The sequence below is a fragment of the Pristiophorus japonicus genome, chromosome 4, assembly GCF_044704955.1.
Source record: "Pristiophorus japonicus isolate sPriJap1 chromosome 4, sPriJap1.hap1, whole genome shotgun sequence".
NCBI lineage: Eukaryota > Metazoa > Chordata > Chondrichthyes > Pristiophoridae > Pristiophorus > Pristiophorus japonicus.
In genome coordinates this window covers 232,952,054-232,972,494 of record NC_091980.1, presented here as the reverse complement: position 1 = coordinate 232,972,494, position 20,441 = coordinate 232,952,054, and the positions used below count along the sequence as shown (strand labels likewise).

The following is a 20,441-nucleotide window of genomic DNA, read 5'->3' as shown; positions in this document are numbered from 1 at the left end:
CTCAGTATTTAAGGAAGGATATACTTGCCTTGGAGGCTTGTCAGAGAAGGTTCACTCGGTTGATTCCAGAGATGAGGGGGTTGACTTATGAAGATAGGTTGAGTAGTTTGGGCCTATACTCATTGGAGTTTAGAAGAATGAGAGGTGATCTTATCGCAACATAAAAGATAATGAGCTGGCTCGACAAGGTGGATGCAGAGAGGATATTTCCACTCATGGGGAAACTAAAACTAGTGGGTATAGTCTCAGAATAACGGGCCGCCCAGTTAAAACTAAGATGAGGAGGAATTTCTTGTCTAAAGGTTGTAAATCTGTGGAATTCTCTGCCCAAGAGAGCTGTGGAGGCTGGGTCATTGAATATATTTAAGGCGGTGATAGACAGATTTTTGAGCAAAAAGGGAATAAAGGGTTATGGGGAGTAAGCAGGGAAGTGGAGCTGAGTCCATGATCAGATCAGCCCTGATCTTATTAAATAGCGGAGCAGGCTCGAGTGGCCAAATTGCATTCTCCTGCTCCTGTTTCTTATGTTCTTCCGCCCATGGAAAGGGAAGAGAACCTCCCTGTGTCCTGGGACCCCCTCCATAAGCATCGGGAGGGAGTTATGGGAGAGCCTGGGTGCAGCCGTGCACCTCTGTGCAGTGCTTATCAGTGTTTGCAGCACCTCAATGCTGCAGAAAACTGACAGAACAACTGTCGAAGCAATGTGAGCATGCTCCCTTTAAGGAAACCAGCTGATGATGCGTCATCAAATGACGTCATCAGACCAGCTTCCTGTTAATTGGCCAATATACAATAGTCCCTAGTGGACTTGCCACAGGGATGAAATCGCGGCCATTAATCCTGTTTCTCTCTCCACAGATGCTGCCTGACCTGCTGAGTATTTCCAGCATCTTCTGTTTTTATTTACAAAATAATTAAGTTATATTAGAAAATGAATACATGACTGGATATTCAATAGAGGAAGCTTAGGGATTATTGTATATTTTAACTCTTGCATCTAGCATGTGTATGCTAATAAAATTGATAGGATAATTATTTGCATGAGCTTTATGATTAATAAAAGGATGTTACATACAGTCTCTCAGGCCTCTAATGATTCTTCATTTGAAACGACTAGTTACACTAATACAATACACACAATACTGCATATTTAGAATATCATTTTTGGAGAAACAAATTACAGTGTTAACAACTGCTATCATTTTGTGCAAATGTGTTTGTTTACAAATAGAGTTCTATAAAATGGCACTGAATTGTGCATTAAGAGTCACAAACTCTCATTCATCTAAAATATTGTAAATGTGCAATTAAAATGAAAAAAAAACTCGTCATGCTGAAATTGTAATTCAGATTGATAGGATTCGTTTTGTAATTTCAGGATAGGAGTAAAGAATTAAATAGTTTTCTAAATTATGTTAAAGAAGCATTCAAATCACATACCTAACCAAAGCCCAGCAACACCACAGAGGTAACCCCAAGGCAAAGCAGCAAATGAGGACCAGTACTCCACTTTCGTAAAATACAGTATAACTGGTGCGGATGATATGAAGATTAAGTTGAAGAAACCCAGTGCAGAAATGAAATAAGCAGCTTCTCCAAAATTTGCACTTCCAAGAAACATTTTAAATAGGACCTGGAAGAGATTTAAGAAAATCAAAATGAAGGCATTTTATAATGTGATACATTCATCAGAGGCTCCCAAAAAAAGATTTATTTAATGTTAAAAACAAATTCTAATAAAAACATTTAATCAACTAAGGTCTTAAGTACAGTTATCTAAAATCTGTATTTCTCACGTACTTTACAAATCGTGGGGGTGTACTAGCATTGGCAAAGATCAATAAAAATGAACATAGAAACAGAAACATAGAAAATAGGTGCAGGAGTAGGCCATTCGGCCCTTCGAGCCTGCACCACCATTCAATAAGATCATGGCCGATCACTCCCTCAGTACCCCTTTCCTGCTTTCTCTCCATACCCCTTGATCCCCTTAGCCGTAAGGGATATCTAACTCCCTCTTGAATATATCCAATGAACTGGCATCAACAACTCTCTGCAGTAGGGAATTCCACAGGTTAACAACTCTCTGAGTGAAGAAGTTTCTCCTCATCTCAGTCCTAAATGGCCTACCCCTTATCCTAAGACTATGTCCCCTGGTTCTGGACCTTCCTAACATCGGGAACATTCTTCCTGCATCTAACCTGTCCAGTCCCGTCAGAATCTTATACATTTCTATGAGATCCCCTCACATCCTTCTAAACTCCAGTGAATAAATGCCCAGTTGATCCAGTCTCTCCTCATATGACAGTCCAGCCATCCCTGGAATCAGTCTGGTGAACCTTCGCTGCACTCCCTCAATAGCAAGAACGTCCTTCCTCAGATTGGGAGACCAAAACCGAACACAATATTCCAGGTGAGGCCTCACTAAGGCCCTGTACAACTGCAGTAAGACCTCCCTGCTCCGATACTCAAATCCCCAAGCTATAAAAGTCAACATACCATTTGCCTTCTTCACCGCCTGTTGTACCTGCATGCCAACTTTCAATGACTGATGAACCATGACACCCAGGTCTCGTTGCACCTCCCCTTTTCCTAATCTGCCGCCATTCAGATAATATTCTGCCTTCGTGTTTTTGCCCCCAAAATGGATAACCTCACATTTATCCACAATTATACTGCATCTGCCATGCATTTGCCCACTCACCTAAACTGTCCAAGTCACCCTGCAACCTCTTAGTGTCCCCCTCACAGCTCACACCGCCACCCAGTTTAGTGTCATCTGCAAACTTGGAGATATTACACTCAATTCCTTCATCCAAATCGTTAATGTATATTGTAAAGAGCTGGGGTCCCAGCACTGAGCCCTGCGGCACCCCACTAGTCACTGCCTGCCATTCTGAAAAGGACCCGTTTATCCCAACTCTCTGCTTCCTGTCTGCCAACCAGTTCTCTATCCACGTCAGTACATTACCCCCAATGCTATGTGCTTTGACTTTGCACACCAATCTCTTGTGCGGGACCTTGTTAAAAGCCTTTTGAAAGTCCAAATACACAACATCCACTGGTTCTCCCTTGTCCACTCTGCTAGTTACATCCTCAAAAAATTCCAAATGATTCGTCAAGCATGATTTCCCTTTCATAAATCCATGCTGACTTGGACCGATCCTGTCACTGCTTTCCAAATGCACTGCTATTTCATCCTTAATAATTGATTCCAACATTTTCCCCACTACTGATGTCAGGCTTAACCGGTCTATAATTACCCATTTTCTCTCTCCCTCCTTTTTAAAAAAGTGGCGTTACATTAGCTACCCTTCAGTCCATAGGAATCGATCCAGAGTCGATAGACTGTTGGAAAATGATGACCAATGCATCCATTATTTCTAGGACCACTTCCTTAAGTAATCTGGGATGCAGACTATCAGGCCCCGGGGATTTATCAGCCTTCAATCCCATCAATTTCCCTAACACAATTTCCTGCCTAATAAGGATGTCCCTCAGTTCCTCCTTCTCACTAGACCCACTGTCCCCTAGTACATTGGGAAGGTTATTTGTGTCTTCCTTCGTGAAGACAGAACCGAAGTATTTGTTCAATTGGTCTGCCATTTCTTTGTTCCCCATTATAAATTCACCTGAATCCGACTGCAAGGATCCTACATTTGTCTTCACTAATCTTTTTCTCTTCACATATTTATAGAAGCTTTTGCAGTCAGTTTTTATGTTCCCTGCAAGCTTCCTCTCGTACTCTATTTTCCCCCTCTTAATTAAACCCTTAGTCCTCCTCTGTTGAATTCTAAATTTCTCCCAGTCCTCAGGTTTGCTACTTTTTTTAGCCAATTGAAATGCCTCTTCCTTGGTTACTTTGACTATCAAAGTGCCACCCACACTATCTAAATATTTAAAATTTAGCTGTTGAGAGAAGCATGACTAGGCCTATGCTCCACTTGATCCCTCTAGTAGAAAAAGATAGGTACAGCACAGGTTAAATACAGAGTTAAGCTCACTCAGTAAGTGTGTATTCACACAAACACCTATCAATACATGGAATGGATGAAGGATCAATGGGATGCTACAATGGGGAGATTTTAGGGTCACTAAGATAGGTTGGATAGTCTTCCTCATCTGTAATTATCATGTGATCTAGTGAATGTGTGCCCTCTTGTCCTATTGTCATGTCTTAATTTGAAGTAATGTTCTGGATTTATCTTTTCTATGCTGTTTATTATATCTTGCATAATTCTATACAGTCACTGCAAAGTTGCTTCCTTTCAAGGCAAAAACGCCATATAGTTTTTCCAGTCTTTTGTAATAATTCAGTCCTGTGAAGTCAGCAATCAATCTCATAACTTTTCATTGCAACACATGTATTATAATACTTGCGAATGTTCACAAAGTCATGGATTGCGCACTTAGTCCTACTCACAGATAGCAAAATAGCAGTGCCCAGAATGTAACTTTTTATTTATTAAGAAACAAGGATGAAACGGCCAAGACCCATATAGTAGGTCAGCCATAATGTTGAAAACAGCAAATGTGCTGATAAAAATCAAAGGAGAAATACAGAAAAAGAATTACATAAGGATCAACGTTCCCGCTAGGCTGTGTGGCCATGCTGTGATTTGGAGGTCCCGCGCAGGCCGCTCACCAGCTTTTACATGGAAGAAACCGCGCATGCGTGAACATTTGAATGGGTCACACAGCCAGTTAAAGGGACTATGCACAAAAAAAATTAGAGGGAACATTGATAAGGATGTAGTGAAATTATAAATTTCTGTCGGAAGAAGTCTCTCTTGCACATTTGATGATGCTTTGGTGCTAGAATGAGGATTCATTTTGAGTTTCTGCATCTGCTTTGATCTCCCAGCTGACCATTAATATGTACATCCCCAGAACCAGATGAGAATCATTGGAATTGTTCAGCCAAGGTCCACTTTTTTTTGGCACATACTGTCATGTATTCAACCAGCATTGCAACCCATGTATAATCTGACCTAAGTTGTACACTGTGAGAACAATGACCACTAGGTGGGGGACACTCCTAACCTGGACCTTCAGGTATAAAAGGGGAAGCTCCACCCACCTTCATCACTAGGAGTGCTAAGGAATAAAGGACAGGTCACAGACTGACCTTCTCTCAAGCATGGGCCTCGTGTGCATTTATACTGTATAGCAGAACAGACGAGAGGTACTGTGTTAAGGAATGGTTGGGACAGAGATTCAACATTGTTAAAGCAGCACACAGTTCTCCAGGCAGACACGGGCAATCGGGCATGCCCCAACATGTAGTCGAACCCAGAGGGGGAGTTCGACAGAGACAATGGTAAGCTGAACGGCGATTCACGCCATTACAAGGGACAATGCGGCCAGTAATGGGGCCATCAACACCTGTTAATGGCGCACTCAAGGACAATAACAGAGGCAGTCAGGGACGATCGACTGGCAAGGGACCTTTTGTTTCCAACAACAGCTCATGTTGGAGGCGTGGAGGCACACACTCAGCCGGAGTTTGCAGAGATGAGCAAAATACCTGCAGAAATTAACGCTGGGGGAAATCGCTGGAAGCTGAAGTTCAGCGAGTTTATGTGGAGCACGTATACAGTTCATACACCAGGACGCCACCGATAATGATGAAAGTGCTCCTCAATGGCATCCCAGTATCAATGGAGCTAGACACAGGGGCCAGCCAGTCTCTGATGGGTATCAAACAGTTCGAAAAGTTGTGGGCGTCCAAGGCCAGGAGGCCAAAATTATCGGCGATTGACGCACAGCTACGGACTTGCACAAAGCAGATCATTCCGGTGCTAGGCAGCGCCACGGTAGTCGTGATCCACAAAGATTCGGAGAGCAGGTTGCCACTCTGGATTGTCCCAGGGGACAGTCCCGCACTACTGGGGAGGGGTTGCCTTGCTGTCATGAACTGGAAATGGGGCGATGTCAATGCAATTTCCTCTGTGGAGCGAGTATCATGCTCACAGATCCCGGACAAATTTAACTCACTATTTCAACCCGGCATCGGTACTACTTTCATGGGGGCCAAGGTAGTGATTCACATAAACCCGGACGCCAGGCCAGTACACCACAAGGCTAGAGCAGTGCCGTACATGATGCGGGAAAAGATAGAAGGCGAATTGGATCGCCTGCTGAGGGAAGGCATCATCTCACCAGTCGAATTCAGTGACTGGGTGAGCCCGATTGTGCCGGTGCTCAAGGCGGATGGGTCGGTCAGGATATGTGGTGATTACAAGGCCAACATCAATCGGGTGTCACTCCAAGACCAGTACCCGCTACCGAGAGCGGAGGACCTCTTTGCGACGCTATCCGGTGTCAAACTTTTTTCAAAATTGGACCTGACCTCAGCTTACATGACCCAGGAGCTGGCGAGTGAGTCGAAGAAGCTGACCACCATCACGACACACAAGGGGTTGTTTGAGTACATCAGATGTCCGTTTATGATTCGCTCGGCCGCCGCGATCTTCCAACGAAATATGGAAAGCCTCCTCAAGTCGATTCCAGTGACGGTGGTTTTTCAGGATGACATCCTCATCACGGGTTACGATACTGAAGAACACCTCCACAACCTGGAGGAGGTGCTACGCAGACTGGACCAGGTAGGGCTGCGACTGAAAAAGGCGAAGTGCGTCTTCCTAGCTCCAGAGGTAGAATTCCTGGGGATGAGGGTAGCAGCAGACGGGATCAGCCCTACTGCGTCCAAGACTGAAGCGATCCAAAGAGCACCCAGACCCCGTAACACGACGGAGCTGCGTTCGTTCCTGGGGCTCCTGAACTATTTTGGGAACTTTCTTCCCAAATTGAGCACGCTGCTAGAGCCACTACACGTGCTCCTATGCAACGGTCGCAAATGGGTCTAGGGGGACAGCCAGGAAAGGGCTTTTAATAAAGCACGCAATTTGTTATGTTCCAACACTCTGTTAACACTATACGACCCATGTAAGAAACTTGTGTTAACGTGCGATGCATCATCCTATGGTTTCGGGTGTGTGTTGCAGCATGTCAATGTCAAGGGTCAGTTACAGCCAGTAGCTTATGCCTCCAGGAGTCTGTCCCAGGCAGAAAGGGGTTACGGGATGGTAGAAAAGGAGGCGCTCGCATGTGCATATGCTGTAAAGAAAATGCACCAGTACCTGTTTGGCAGGAAATTTGAGCTGGAGACAGATCACAAACCCCTAACATCCCTTTTGGCCGACAACAAGGCCATAAATGCAAATGCATTGGCCCGCATACAGAGGTGGGCACTCACGTTAGCCGCCTATGACTATACAATTCGACACAGACCGGGCACCGAAAACTGCGCCGATGCACTCAGCAAGCTCCCACTAGCCACCACTGAAGGGGCTATCGAGCATGCTGCTGAGATGGCCATGGCTGTTGAAGCTTTCGGAAGCGAAGGCTCACCCGTGACAGCCCATCAGATTAAAGTCTGGACAAATAGAGACCCGCTATTGTCTCTAGTCAAGAAATGTGTCCTGAATGGGGACTGGGCAGCCACATACAGGGCTTGCCCTGAGGAGTTTAAACCATTTCATAGGCGCAGGGATGAACTCTCGATTCAGGCCGATTGCCTACTGTGGGGAAACCGCGTAGTCATGCCCCAGATGGGCAGAGAGGTGTTCATCAGAGAACTCCACAATGAGCACCCGGGCATTGTCATGATGAAGGCAATTGCCAGGTCACACCTTTGGTGGCCAGGGATAGACGCAGATCTGGAACTTTGTGTTCGCAGGTGCAACACGTGTGCCCAGCTGGGCAATGCGCCCAGGGAAGCCCACCTTAGCCCCTGGCCATGGCCCGCCAAGCCTTGGTCACGCATCCATGTGCACTACGCAGGTCCTTTCATGGGAAAAATGTTTTTGGTTGTAGTAGACGCCTACTCCAAATGGATCGAGTGTGACATTTTAAATTCAAGCACATCCTCTGCCACGGTAGAAAGTCTACGGGCAATGTTCGCCACCCACGGTCTACCGGACGTCTTGGTCAGCGACAATGGCCCATGCTTCACAAGCACTGAATTCCAGGACTTCATGGTAGGCAATGGAATTAACCATGTCAGAACGGCACCGTTCAAGCCGGCCTCAAACCGCCAGGCAGAACGAGCAGTGCAGATAATCAAACAGGGGATGCTCAGAATCCAAGGGGGTTCCCTACAAAGAAGCTTATCACGCCTCTTGTTGGCCTATAGATCCCGACCATACTCGCTCACAGGGGTTCCACCCGCAGAGCTGCTAATGAAAAGGACGCTCAAAACCCGGTTATCCCTTATACACCATGAAAGAAACTGTCGAGAGCAGGCGCTAGCCACAATATGACTACCATGACAGGAATGCGAGGGCGTGATGTATTGATGTAAATGATCCTGTTTTTGTCCTGCAGGGCCCAAATGGCTTGCAGGCACTGTGGTTGCCAAAGAGGGAAATAGGATTCTGCCGCAAACACGTGGATCAAACAAAAAGGAGGTTCAGCAACCCCATAGAAGAAGCAGAGGAAGAACACGATGTAGAGTTCACTCCACCACAGGTGACCGAACACCGGAACCAAAGGGAGGAGAGCCCAATGACTGTGGGCTGTCTGGACAGGCCTGAGGCACCGCAAACAGCAGACACTCAGGCCAGCGCCCAACAACCGGAGCCCCAACTCAGGCGCTTTACAAGGGAGCGTAAACCACCAGAGAGACTCAACCTGTGATCCCAATAAGACTTTGGGGGGGAGGTGATGTCATGTATTCAACCAGCATTGTAACCCATGTATAATCTGACCTAAGTTGTACACTGTGAGAACAATGACCACTAGGTGAGAGACACTCCTAACCTGGACCTTCAGGTATAAAAGGGGAAGCTCCACCCACCTTCATTACTTGGAGTGCTAAGGAATAAAGGACAGGTCACAGACTGACCTTCTCTCAAGCATGGGCCTCGTGTGCATTTATACTGTGTAGTAAGGACTTATCACATACCAGTTCAAATTGTATAAAATACCGACAGGGAATAGCCTTTGTAAAGGAATGTTAGTTTTATGATGTCCGGGTAAAGTTGAATTTGGGTTTTCCAGTTGTATATTATACTCAGCCCTGCAACTGAACATTCAGTGAGAGAATATACTACAGGGAAATGAATGTTTACATATTGTATAAAACTGCATTAAATATTGAAAATGACTGTTGAACAATAAATTCAGAATACCACTACCACCAACAACAACAACTTATATTTATATAGCACCTCTAATGTGAAACATCCCAAGGCGCATCACAAGAGTATTATGAGGTAAACAATTTGACACCAAGCCAAATAAGGAGAAATTAGGGCAGGTGACCAAATGCTTGGTCAAAGAGGTAGGTTTTAAGGAGCGTTTTGAAGGAGGAAAGAGAGGTAGAGAGGCGGAGAGGTTTAGGCAGGAAACTCCAGAGCTTAGCGACTCGGCAACAGAAGGCACGGCCATCAATGGTTGAACGATTATCATCAGGGTTGCTCAAGATGGCAGAATTAGAGGAGCGCAGACATCTCGGGAGGTTGTGGGGCTGGAGGAGATTACAGAGATAGCAAGGGGCGAGGCCATGGAGGGATTTGAAAACAAGGATGAGAATTTTGAAATCGAGGCATTGTTTAACCGAGAGTCAATGTAGGTCAGCGAATGCGGAGGTGATGGGTGAACGGGATTTGACCCGAGTTAGGACACAGGCAGCTGAGTTTTGGATCACTTCTAGTTTACGAAGGGTAGAATGTGGGAGGCCAGCCAGGAGTGCATTGAAATAGTCAAGTCTAGAGGTAACAAAGGCATGGATAAGGACTTTAGCAGCGGATGAGCTGAGGCAAGTGCTGAGACGGCAATGTTACGCAGGTGGAAATAGGCGGTCTTCGGTATGCTGTGGATAATGTGGTCAATAGCTCATTTCAGGGTCAATTATGACACCAAGGTTGCGAACAGTGTGGTTCAGCCTCAGACAGAAATTGGGAAGAGGAACGGAGTTTGTGGCGGGGACTGAAGACAATGGCTTCGGTCTTCCTAATATTGAATTGGAGAAAATTTCTGCTCATGCCAGACAAGCAGCCTGACAATTTAGAGACCGTGGAGGGGTCAAGAGAAGTGGTAGTGAGGTAGAGCTGGGTGTCATCAGCATACATGTGGAAACTGATGCTGTGTGCCAAGAGGCAACATGTAGATGAGAAATAGGAGGGGGCCAAGTATGGATCCTTGGGGGACACCAGAGGTAATGACACGGGGGTGGGAAGAGAAGCCATTGCAGGTGATTCTCTGGCTACCATTAGATAGATAAGAATGGAACCAGGCAAGTGCAGTCCCACCCAGCTGGATGATGGTGGAGAGGTGTTGGAGAAGGATAGAGTGGTCAACTGTGTCAAAGGCTGCAGATAAGTCAAGAAGGATGAGGAGGGATAGTTTGCCTTTGTCACAGTCACAAAGGATGCCATTTGTGACTTTGATGAGAGCCATTTTGGTACTGGTCTGGCACGGAAACCGGATTGGAGGGATTCAAACATGGAATTATGGGAAAAGTGGGCATGGATTTGAGTGGCAACAACACGTTCAAGGACTTTGTCGAGGAAGGGGAGGTTGGAGATGGGCGGTAGTTTGCAAGGACGGAGGGGTCGAGGGTTCGTTTTTTGAGGGGAGGCGTGATTACGGCAGATTTGAGGGAGGGGGGACAGTGAGGAGAGAGAACCGTTAACAATGTCAGCTAGCATGGGAGCCAGAAAAGGAACTTAGGTGGTCACTAGTTTGGTGGGAATAGAATCAAGGGTGCAGGAAGTGGGTCGCATGTGAAGGATGACCTCAGAAAGGTCATGAGGGGAGATCAGAGAGACACTGGAGAAAGATGTGAGGTCAGGGCTATGGCAGGGGTGATCCTTAGAGGAAGTTTGGCCCGGTGGGCTTGGGAAAGGAAGGGAAGAGGCAGAGGTGGCTGAATGGATGGTCTTATTCTTAGAGACAAATAAGTCCATGACCTCTTCACACTTACTGTTGGAAGTGAGGGTGGAGACTGGAGAGAGGGGCTTAAAAAGGTGGTTAGCGGTGGCGAACAGAAGCTGGGGTTTAGCTTTACATTCAGAATGATTCTGGAATAGTGAGCAAATTTGGCAGATGAGAGCAGGATCCGATAATGCTTTATGTGATCCAGCCAGATCTGGTGGTGACTGGCTATACCAATTGTCCGCCATATCCGTTCATGTTTGCGCCCCTTGGACTTAAGGGTGCGAAGACCAGAGCTGTACTGGGGGAATGCCCAGGGTGACAGAGAGTATTTGTTTTAACAGAGACTAGGGCATCATCATCATCATAGGCGGTCCCTCGGAATCGAGGAAGACTTGTTTCCACTCTAAAAATTAGTCCTTAGGTGGCTGAACAGTCCAATACGAGAACCACAGTCCCTGTCACAGGTGGGACAGATAGTTGTTGAGGGAAAGGGTGGGTGGGACTGGTTTGCCATACGCTCTTTCTCTTGCCTGCGCTTGATTTCTGTGTGCTCGCGGCGATGGGACTCGAGGTGCTCAGTGCCCTTCCGGATGCACTTCCTGCACTTAGGGCGGTCTTTGGCCAGGAACTCCTAGGTGTCAGTGGGGATGTTGCACTTTATCAGGGAGGCTTTGAGGGTGTCCTTGTAACGTTCTCTCTGCCCACCTTTGGCTCGTTTGTCATGAAGGAGTTCCGAGTAGAGCGCTAAGGAATCAAAGGTGGTGGTGAGGGTATGAGTGAGCAGATCGGTAGTTGCAGAAATGTCATGGTGAATGGAAGACCAAAGGCTGGACAGTTGGGAGTTCATAAGTGCACTTGTAAGAGAGTCGGGAGAAAGTTTTTTCCAGGGGCGAACACAGAAGGAGGTAGGGTTTGGGGGGGACTGGAAAGGGGATGTGGGTGGAGAGAGAGGAAGTGGTCAGACATGGCCTTACATGCGATTGACACAATGGGAGTTGCGAGGCTACGAGAGATGACAAAATCGAGGGGGTGGCCATGAATATGGGATGAGGAGTTTACATGGAAGGAGAGATTAAGGAAGGGAGGGTAGGAGGCTGGTGAACTCAGAGGAGAGACAGCATGATGAATTGAGATGGAGGTTGAAATCACTGAGGATGAGAAGTTGGGAGCTCTCGCCCTCTCTCTTCAGCAGCAGCGACTCACTCTATCTCTAAGATGTCCTGGTCCGCATTTCCATTTTATCCTTCACCTCATCCGGCGCTTTAACCAAAACCTTTTTTCCTTCCTTTCAGGTGTCAAGGATTGTAAACTTCAACAACGCTTGGACATCAACGCCCCTCTGGAACCTTATTCCCCTACACTTCCCTTTGATCCCATCCCTTCTTCCAATCTCACCCCCTGCGTGTTTTCACTATCCCCTCTGACCTGACCCCGAACGATCAGTTCTCAGCAAAGGTCTGAGCTTCATCCCCTTATGCCCCCACCTCAATGAATTTTTTCCGCCGCCTTCGCCTCTGTGCCCACTTCTTCATCCGGGTGTTTTCCCCCTGCACAGCTGACCCTTTCTCACGCTTTCAGAATTCTCGCTATAACTGGACCCCTCCCTCTGGCCTCTTAACCTCCCTCACCTCTTCATTGCAAATTGCCGACAGGACATCGGCCATCTCAATTTCTCTGCTCCCCTCACTCACTCCAACCTTGCAGCACTCCGCTCGCTCAGATCCAACCCCAACCTCGTCATTAAACCTGTTTGACGAACAAACAGAGGCTGATCACCAATTCTCTGACACCTCCTCCTACCTCCCCCCGGGACCATGACCTTACTACTGAACATCAAGCCATCATTTCCCAGACTGTCACTGACCTCATCTCCTCTAGAGATCTTCCCTCCACAGCCACCAGCCTCATAGTTCCCCAACCCCGCACAGCCCACTTCTACCTCCTTCCCAAGATCCACAAACAGGACTGCCCTGGTAGACCCATCATTTCAGCCTGTTGTTGCCCCACAGAACTTATTTCTTCCTATCTTGATTATTTTTTCTCCCCTTGTCCACTCTCTTCCCACCTAAATCCGCGACTCCTCCGATGCCCTCTGTCAATTTAACAGTTTCCAGTTTCTTGACCCCAACCTTTTCACCAAGGACACCCAATCCCTGTATACTTCCATCCCTCACCGGGATGGCCTGAGGGCGCTCCGCATTTTCCTTGAGCAGAGGCCCAACCAGTCCCCATCCACCACCCTCCTCCACCTGTCTGAAGTTCTCACATTGAACAATTTCACCTTTAACTCCACTCACTTTCTCCAATTAAAGGTGTTGCTATGGGATCCCGCATGGGTCCGAGCTATGCCTGCCTTTTCGTATGATATTTGGACCATTCTTTGTTCCAGTCCTACTTGGGTCCCCTCTCTCACCTCTTTTTCTGGTACATTGATGACTGTATCGGTGCCGTTTTCTGCTCTCACCCTGAACTTGAAAATTTCATTCACTTTGCATCCAATTTCCACCTTTCCCTCACCTTCACATGGTCCATCACCGACTTTTCCCTTCTGTTTCTCGACTACTCTGTCTCCATTTCTGGGGATAGGCTTTCGACCAGTATCCATTATAAGCCCACTGACTCCCACAGCTACCTGGACTACACTTCCTCCCACCCTGCATCCTGTAAGGACTCCATTCCATTCTTCCAGTTTCTCTGTCTCCGTCGCATCTGCTCTGAAGACGCCACCTTTCACACTAGTGCCTCTGACATATCTTCCTTTTTCTTCAACCGAGGATTCCTCTCCGCCATGGTTAACATAGCCCTCGACCGTGTCCGTTCTATTTCCCGCACCTCTACTCTCACCCCTTCCCCTCCCGCTCAGAACCACGATAGGGTTCCCTTGTCCTCACCTTTCACTCCACCAGCCTCTATATTCAACAGATCATCCTCCACCATTTCCGCCACCTCCAGCGTGATCCCACCACCAATCACGTTTTCCCCTCCCCTCCCCGCTCAGCGTTCCAAAGGGACCACTCCCTCCACGACACCCTGGTCCATTCCGCAGTTACTCCCAGCAGCCTCTCCCCTTCCCATGGCGCCTTACTGTGCAAGCGCAGGAGATGCAACACCTGCCCTTTTACCTCCTCCCTTCCCACTATCTAGGGCCGTAAATACTCCTTCCAGGTGAAACAGCGATTTACTTGTACTTCTTTCAATTTAGTATACTGTATTCGCTGCTCACGATGTGCTCTCCTCTACATTGGGGAGACCAGACGTAGATTGGGTGACCGCTTTGCTGAACACCTCCATTCAGTCCATAAGTGTGACCCTGAGTTTCCGGTTGCCTGTCACTTTAATTCTCCATTCCACTCCCACTCTGATATCTCCGTCCTCGGCCTCCTACACTGTTCCAATGAAGCTCAATGCAAGCTCGAGGAACAGCACCTCATCTTTCGTTTTGGCACTTTTAGCCTTCTGGACTCAACATCGAGTTCAAAAATTTCAGAGCATAACCTCTGGCCAACTTTATCAGTAATAAAAGTTTTATGGTACTTGGTGGGTGGTAGAGAACGAGAATTTTAAATGAGAGGTGAGAGGCATAGAATAAGGTGAGATGCTAAAAGGAGGAGAAAGTGCCGGAGGAGTAGGGGAACAGACTAAGGTGTGATTTGGTGATGAGAGCCACACCGCCACCACGACAGTCTGAGCGGGGCAAGTGGTGGAAGGTATAGCCAGGCGGGGAGGCTTCAGTTAAGGGTAAGGTATCATCGCCCCTCAACCAAGTTTCTGTCAGGGCCATGATGTCGATTCCATCATCCACAATAAGCTCATGGATGGGAAGAGCCTTGTTCACAAGCGAACAAGCATTCTGGAGGGAGCAAGAGAGAGGGTCGGTGATGGCTGCCCCACTACCAGCGTCCACAGGGTCAGCGCTGGGGGGGCGGGGGGGGTGATGTGAGTTGAACGGAGAGTAGATTGGCGAGATTAGCCCCCAGTGGCCGTGCTGGGCAGGAAGGTCAGCGAGAGAGTAGGTTGGGAAGTTGAAGTTGCTGCTCGTAAGGAGGCAGCGACGATTGCCTCAATGGGCCCTTCGTAGGGTGCCAAAGGTGGCACAGAGGGAAGCTGTAGGCTTATCTAGGAGGGAGTCAAGCCTGGAATAGCGGCAGGAGATTAGAAAGGTCGAAGAGTAATGAAGGATTGGGGTAAGGATTTGGGAGGGCAGAGTATCTGAAAGAGGAGAGATGAAAGGAGGCATGACGACAGGAGAAAGTTCTGAAGAAAGTTAAATTAGGTTTTAAAATTTCCACTATTACTGAAAGTTAAGAAGAAACTAATTTACTTAAGTCATCTTATAAAGGATATTGATAATTTAAGGATTTTCTCAATCGTTGGCCTGAAGTTCCTCATGTCCAGACTCACTATTTGGCAGGAGCTGTGCTCAGAATCTAGGGTGGAAATCCAATCACTGCTGCAGTAATGTCCCTCGGATGCAGGACTTTCTGGATGTTGTCCACCCAGTGTCTAAAAAGCCTCCAGCATGAGAGTCTTTGTTTTGGTCCCTCCAGAAGAAAACAATGACCTTTTGGCTGGCCTTCTCGAGGCAACCAGGCCCCACTCAGATTATTTTCCTTGGCCAGTTCATGACCTGCCACAGCAAGCAGGCAGACACACTACAGGAACTTGGTAGCGGGATCAGTTTTGCAGGTTCTTACTCACACACTGTTATTTTTCTCACCAAATGATATTTTTGTCTCAATCCTAACAAATTTAACATCACAGAGAAATTGTCCCAAAAGGAATTGATTAACAACCATATGTGTTGTTACGTTCCAGCAATTATAGCCTCGTGGGAAATTTATTAGCAGATTAAATTCAGAAGGGCTGCTGACACAACTAAGAGCTAAATTAGGCTGACTGAAATTCCCCATCTTACTGAAGCTTGAATAATCGGTTTGAATTCAAGATCCCTTGGTGCTTCTGGTGAAATATAACTTTTCAAAGTAAAGAAGTTTAACCATCATCATCATAGGCAGTCCCTCGAAATCGAGGAAGACTTGCTTCCACTCTAAAAGTGAGTTCTCAGGTGACTGAACAGTCCAATACGGGAATTACAGTCTGTCACTGGGACAGACAGTGGTTGGAGGAAAGGGTGGGTGGGTAGTCTAGTTTGCTGCATGCTCCTTCCGCTGTCTGCGCTTGGTTTCTGCATGCTCTCGGCGACGAGACTCGAGGTGCTCAACAACAATACAGTGTGAATTTTAAAGTCTTAAAAGGGTAGAAACTTGTCTTGTGTGGTAACGTAAAATGAGCAATATTGCATCAGTTGCCCATTATACGCCAGGCCCAATGTTCAGTTCCATTGACTTTCACAGAATTGAATAGACAACAGGCGGCAATGCGATACTACCTTTTTTTGCAACCACCCCAGACAAATTTTACCCCTTATGTTCTTCTCCTCTACCATTGTAAGCACCTATATATATTCCGCTCTGTTTTATCTTGGTTCTCTTTTTAGGATTTTAAATCACAGAAGCAGTCGATTGTGGCACAGTACAAGAGCAAGAATCAGACCTTACAAACGGGAAGCTAAATGAACTAGTTTCTCAGTAAAGCATTTGATGATTGATGCTAATTTGAACCCATTATCCTCTGTTTTTTTGCTCATTAGTACAGTGTTGCTATGGGAACAGCTTGGGCTGTCTGACCTGCTACTATCAATGTGACACATCGTTGTGGTGATTCCAACCTGTTTTTCCTCCACTGGTTGTAACAATATTCAATAGTGGAAGACATTGGGATAACAATCTATGGAACTTTTTTGCAAATTAATAGTAGGTTGTATTGTTTCTGTAAAATATGAACCTGTGTCATATTGGCTATTGAGGTTTGCAAAGGTAACTAGTGTAATGATCATTTGCTAGCTGTGAAGTGGGCTAGAACCTCCACTTTTGCGGTTACATGGGCGGTAAAAAAGGGTTTTCAGATCGCCGGCTTCTCGCCCATTCTCAAACCACTTAGTCTCCACTTTTGAAAATGGGCGTTACCGCGAGCGATATTAAATGGGCGGTAGCGTTACATTTTTTTGACCTTCTGCCATAAAGTGTGGCCGTCCTTAGCAACGGCGTGGCAACGCTCAATTCCCGCGATACTGGAGGTCAAGTGTCACCATGACATGTGCAGAAGAGGAGACAGAGAGAGAGGGAGCTCAGAGGGACTGAAGGCATGGCTGGGTGTGGTGTGGCTGCTTTGGAAGGAAGAAGGGAGACTTTGGAGCTTCACAGCAAGTAGGCAAACAAAAAGTAGGTGTAACCAGCCACATATTTGACCAAATTTGGCCTATAATGGAGAGGGAGGAGGAGGCATCACAGCACGCTGTGGAGACTGACGTTGGAGAGAGCAGTGAGGTGGGAGAGGAGCACATTGGAGGCCGCAAAAGAGCCAGGAGGTTCTCGGATGAGGCAAATGCCCCCCTCCTGCAGGAGGTTGAGTCATGCTGGGGTGATTTGACACAGGGAGGACGTGGGAAGCCCACCCCAAAGGCCTACCAGAGGATATGGACCGAGACAGCAGAGGTGGTCTCATCGGTGACCAACAAGGTGCATGAGGACAACCAATGCCGCAAACGATGGAACGACCTTGTGGGATCTGCAAGAGTAAGTATTACATTGATTTGCATGTACTTATGTATTTATATAATTTGATTTGTAACAGTCATGAATGACTATCAGCAGATGTGAGGTCTTGCACTTTTACCGGGAATGTTTTACTCAAAGCCTGCGGTCATGGTGTACGTCTTAAGGTGAAGAATGATAATAATCATAATAATCATGATTGCATCTGATGGTTATGTGTTGTATCAGTGTCTGTGACAGTATCGAGCAATGATATCACGCAATGATCTCATGCCATGTCGTCCTGTCACCTTTTACAGAAGAAGCTATCGACAATGAGGTCCGTGTAGAGGTGAACAGGTGGGGGGCCACCAGTCCCCGGCGACATCACAGAGATGGAGGAGCGAGTGCTCGCACTCATGGGGAAGCACTCCCGGACAGCCACGGACACATTCGCAGACCCTGAAGTGATGTCACGTGAGTAAATCTTACACCATTGCGTCATTTAACGTCTATAGATGCCACACCCACTCATATCCAAACAATCATATATGATAGATGATTTTTAAAAGTGTCATAGAAATAATTCTGGCCTAATGAAAATCATTGCAATGCACAATGTGTTGATGGTCATGAAATGTGATGTCTGTGATGATTTTGATAGCGGTGGTGCTTTTGTGGTGCATATGCTGTGTGTAGCGCTGGAATCACCTTGTGACCCTAGCACCCCCTTCTCCTCTAATAACCTAATTTGCGTTTTGCAGCGCAGCCAGCAACGCGGCCCCAAGCAAGACCATAGAGTCCAGAAGGTGGGGCGCGGGGCAGGAGTCGGCAGACGATCCTCCTACATCTGGTGCTGAGGAGCTCCGATTCTCGCCCGTCAATCTGCTGGGTCTGTTCTCCACGGATGAGAGCGCAGACTTCGAAGAACCTGCATCACCACGCTCCAGAAGCCATTCCACTCCAAGGCCATCTAGTGATCCTCCGGTCATTCCCGCCTCCACTCTGGAGGTACCAGCACCAAGCACCTCGACACAGGACACCCCATTTGTCCCCAGGATGGTGCTGACCCCGCAGAGGCCCCATGGACGCGGCAGTCTATTCCTCAAGCACGACATGACAATAGAGAGATGGCACGGTTGTCCAGGAGGACTATAGACATTGGTGACCAGCTCATCGAAGCTTTGGGGGGCATATCCTGACAGCTGGCCACCATGACCGAGTACATTCCGCGCATGGCGGAGTCCCTGGATGTGATAGCCAGGAACACTGCTGCCGCAGGCCTCCCAGTGGTCCCTGAGCGTAGCACTCCACCCTTAGGTTCCGCACTACCACTGCGAATGACAGATGAGAGCAAGGACCATCTGATTCTGCATCAGAGAATGTTGCACCCTCGGCACCCTCTGCTCCCGTACCTGTGCAACGACTGCATCTGTCTTCATCCCCTTCCAATGAGGCACTGCCTGAGGAGCTCCTCGGCCAGGCGCCATGGAACGAGGAGGGGAAGGGGTAGAGGTGGTGAGAAGAAGGCGAGGGGGGGCAGGAAAGTGAGGTGCATGTGCGCTGGTGATGGCTGTGTTATATCTCCATCTGGGTGTGTGCAATTTGTTGTAATGTATGGGGGCTGGGGACCACGCTCCTGCTTTGCTTTTGTATTCTGTGTTGCTGGACATGTTGAACACGTGATTTATGTCAATGGTGGAAAAAGTGGGGTGTGGGCGGGGGTTGGGTGTTATTGGCTGTGATACTTATGATTTCAGACCAATGTTGGTATTAAATTTTTTTTATTGAACACAACCTCGTAGCGCATTGTCTCAGATAGGTGGACCGTTACACACTGGTGATTCCTTACTATGAAAGGGTTAAATACAACTTAACATCAATCAACGTAAACTTTAACTGACACCAAAGTGATGGGCACCATTGATGTCTGAGCTGCACACACACAGCAGTGTATTAGCGTTGTCACTCACATCAGTGCTCTTTCAGGCAAATCTTTCAGATATCAGCTCCTCACTAAAGAGTAGGATTTAACAAATGCCAACCACATCGCTGGCATTCGTTCCGGTTAGTTCCACTTTTTGTGGGCGGTTTTTTGAGTGAGCGATATTGTGGGCAATATGTGTGCGAGGCAATGGCCGCTAGTTTGGGTAAATATGCTCTTTACAACAAAAAACAGCGGGCAGGCGTTAATATTGAACCTCGGCGTTAATTCCGTGTGGAATGTAATGCTGGGCGATATTATGGGCGTTGATTTCGCCTATTCTGCTGATTCCGCCCCAAAAAAGTGGACGGGTGGTAATATTTTTTCCCGGTGTTCAGCACATAGAGAAAGTAACGCTCGGTGATAAGTTTCCTAAAAATGCCTGTCATTTCCATTTCATGCCAAAATGGGCGATATATGGGCGTTATACGTCATTTCAGCGGTAAAATGGGCGTTGTGGGTGTTTAGCATGCAAAAAAAGTGGAGGTTCTAGCCCCATGGTCCAAATTCCAGTCATATTCTGATCTAGACTCTCAGTACAGTATTTCGAAGGATGAGTTTTGCAATTTCCTTTCACATTTTTGTATGGAGAAGAAAAAATAACTGGTATCTATATAGCACCTTTCACAGCCTCAGCATGTCCCAAAGTGCATCACAGCCAAAGGAAGGATATGTAACAATAGATATTACTGGCCCTCAAAATTATATCTCCATGTTCTATTGAAAGTGGATGTGTGCCAGAGGACTGGAGAGTGGCCAATGTAATAACCATTTTCAAAATAAGCAGACAGAACTAACCTGGGTAATAACAGGGCAGATAGTTTAAATCTGTGATAGAGAAAATATTGGAATCTTTAATCAAAGATGAAATGACTAAATATCTAAATGAAAAGAAAATAATAGAACGCCGCGAACACGAA

General features: G+C 47.0%; 1 protein-coding gene across 3 annotated transcripts in view; it reads right to left on the bottom strand.

Annotated features, from left to right (window-relative positions):
• Positions 1-20,441, bottom strand: part of slc35f4 (solute carrier family 35 member F4) — a 336,248-nt gene that overhangs the window by 15,297 nt on the left and 300,510 nt on the right. For all 3 annotated transcript variants that reach the window (XM_070879154.1, XM_070879155.1, XM_070879156.1), the window contains one exon: positions 1,441-1,633. In XM_070879154.1, the coding sequence (XP_070735255.1) occupies positions 1,441-1,633 (193 nt within the window). The remainder of the gene's footprint in view (positions 1-1,440; positions 1,634-20,441) is intronic.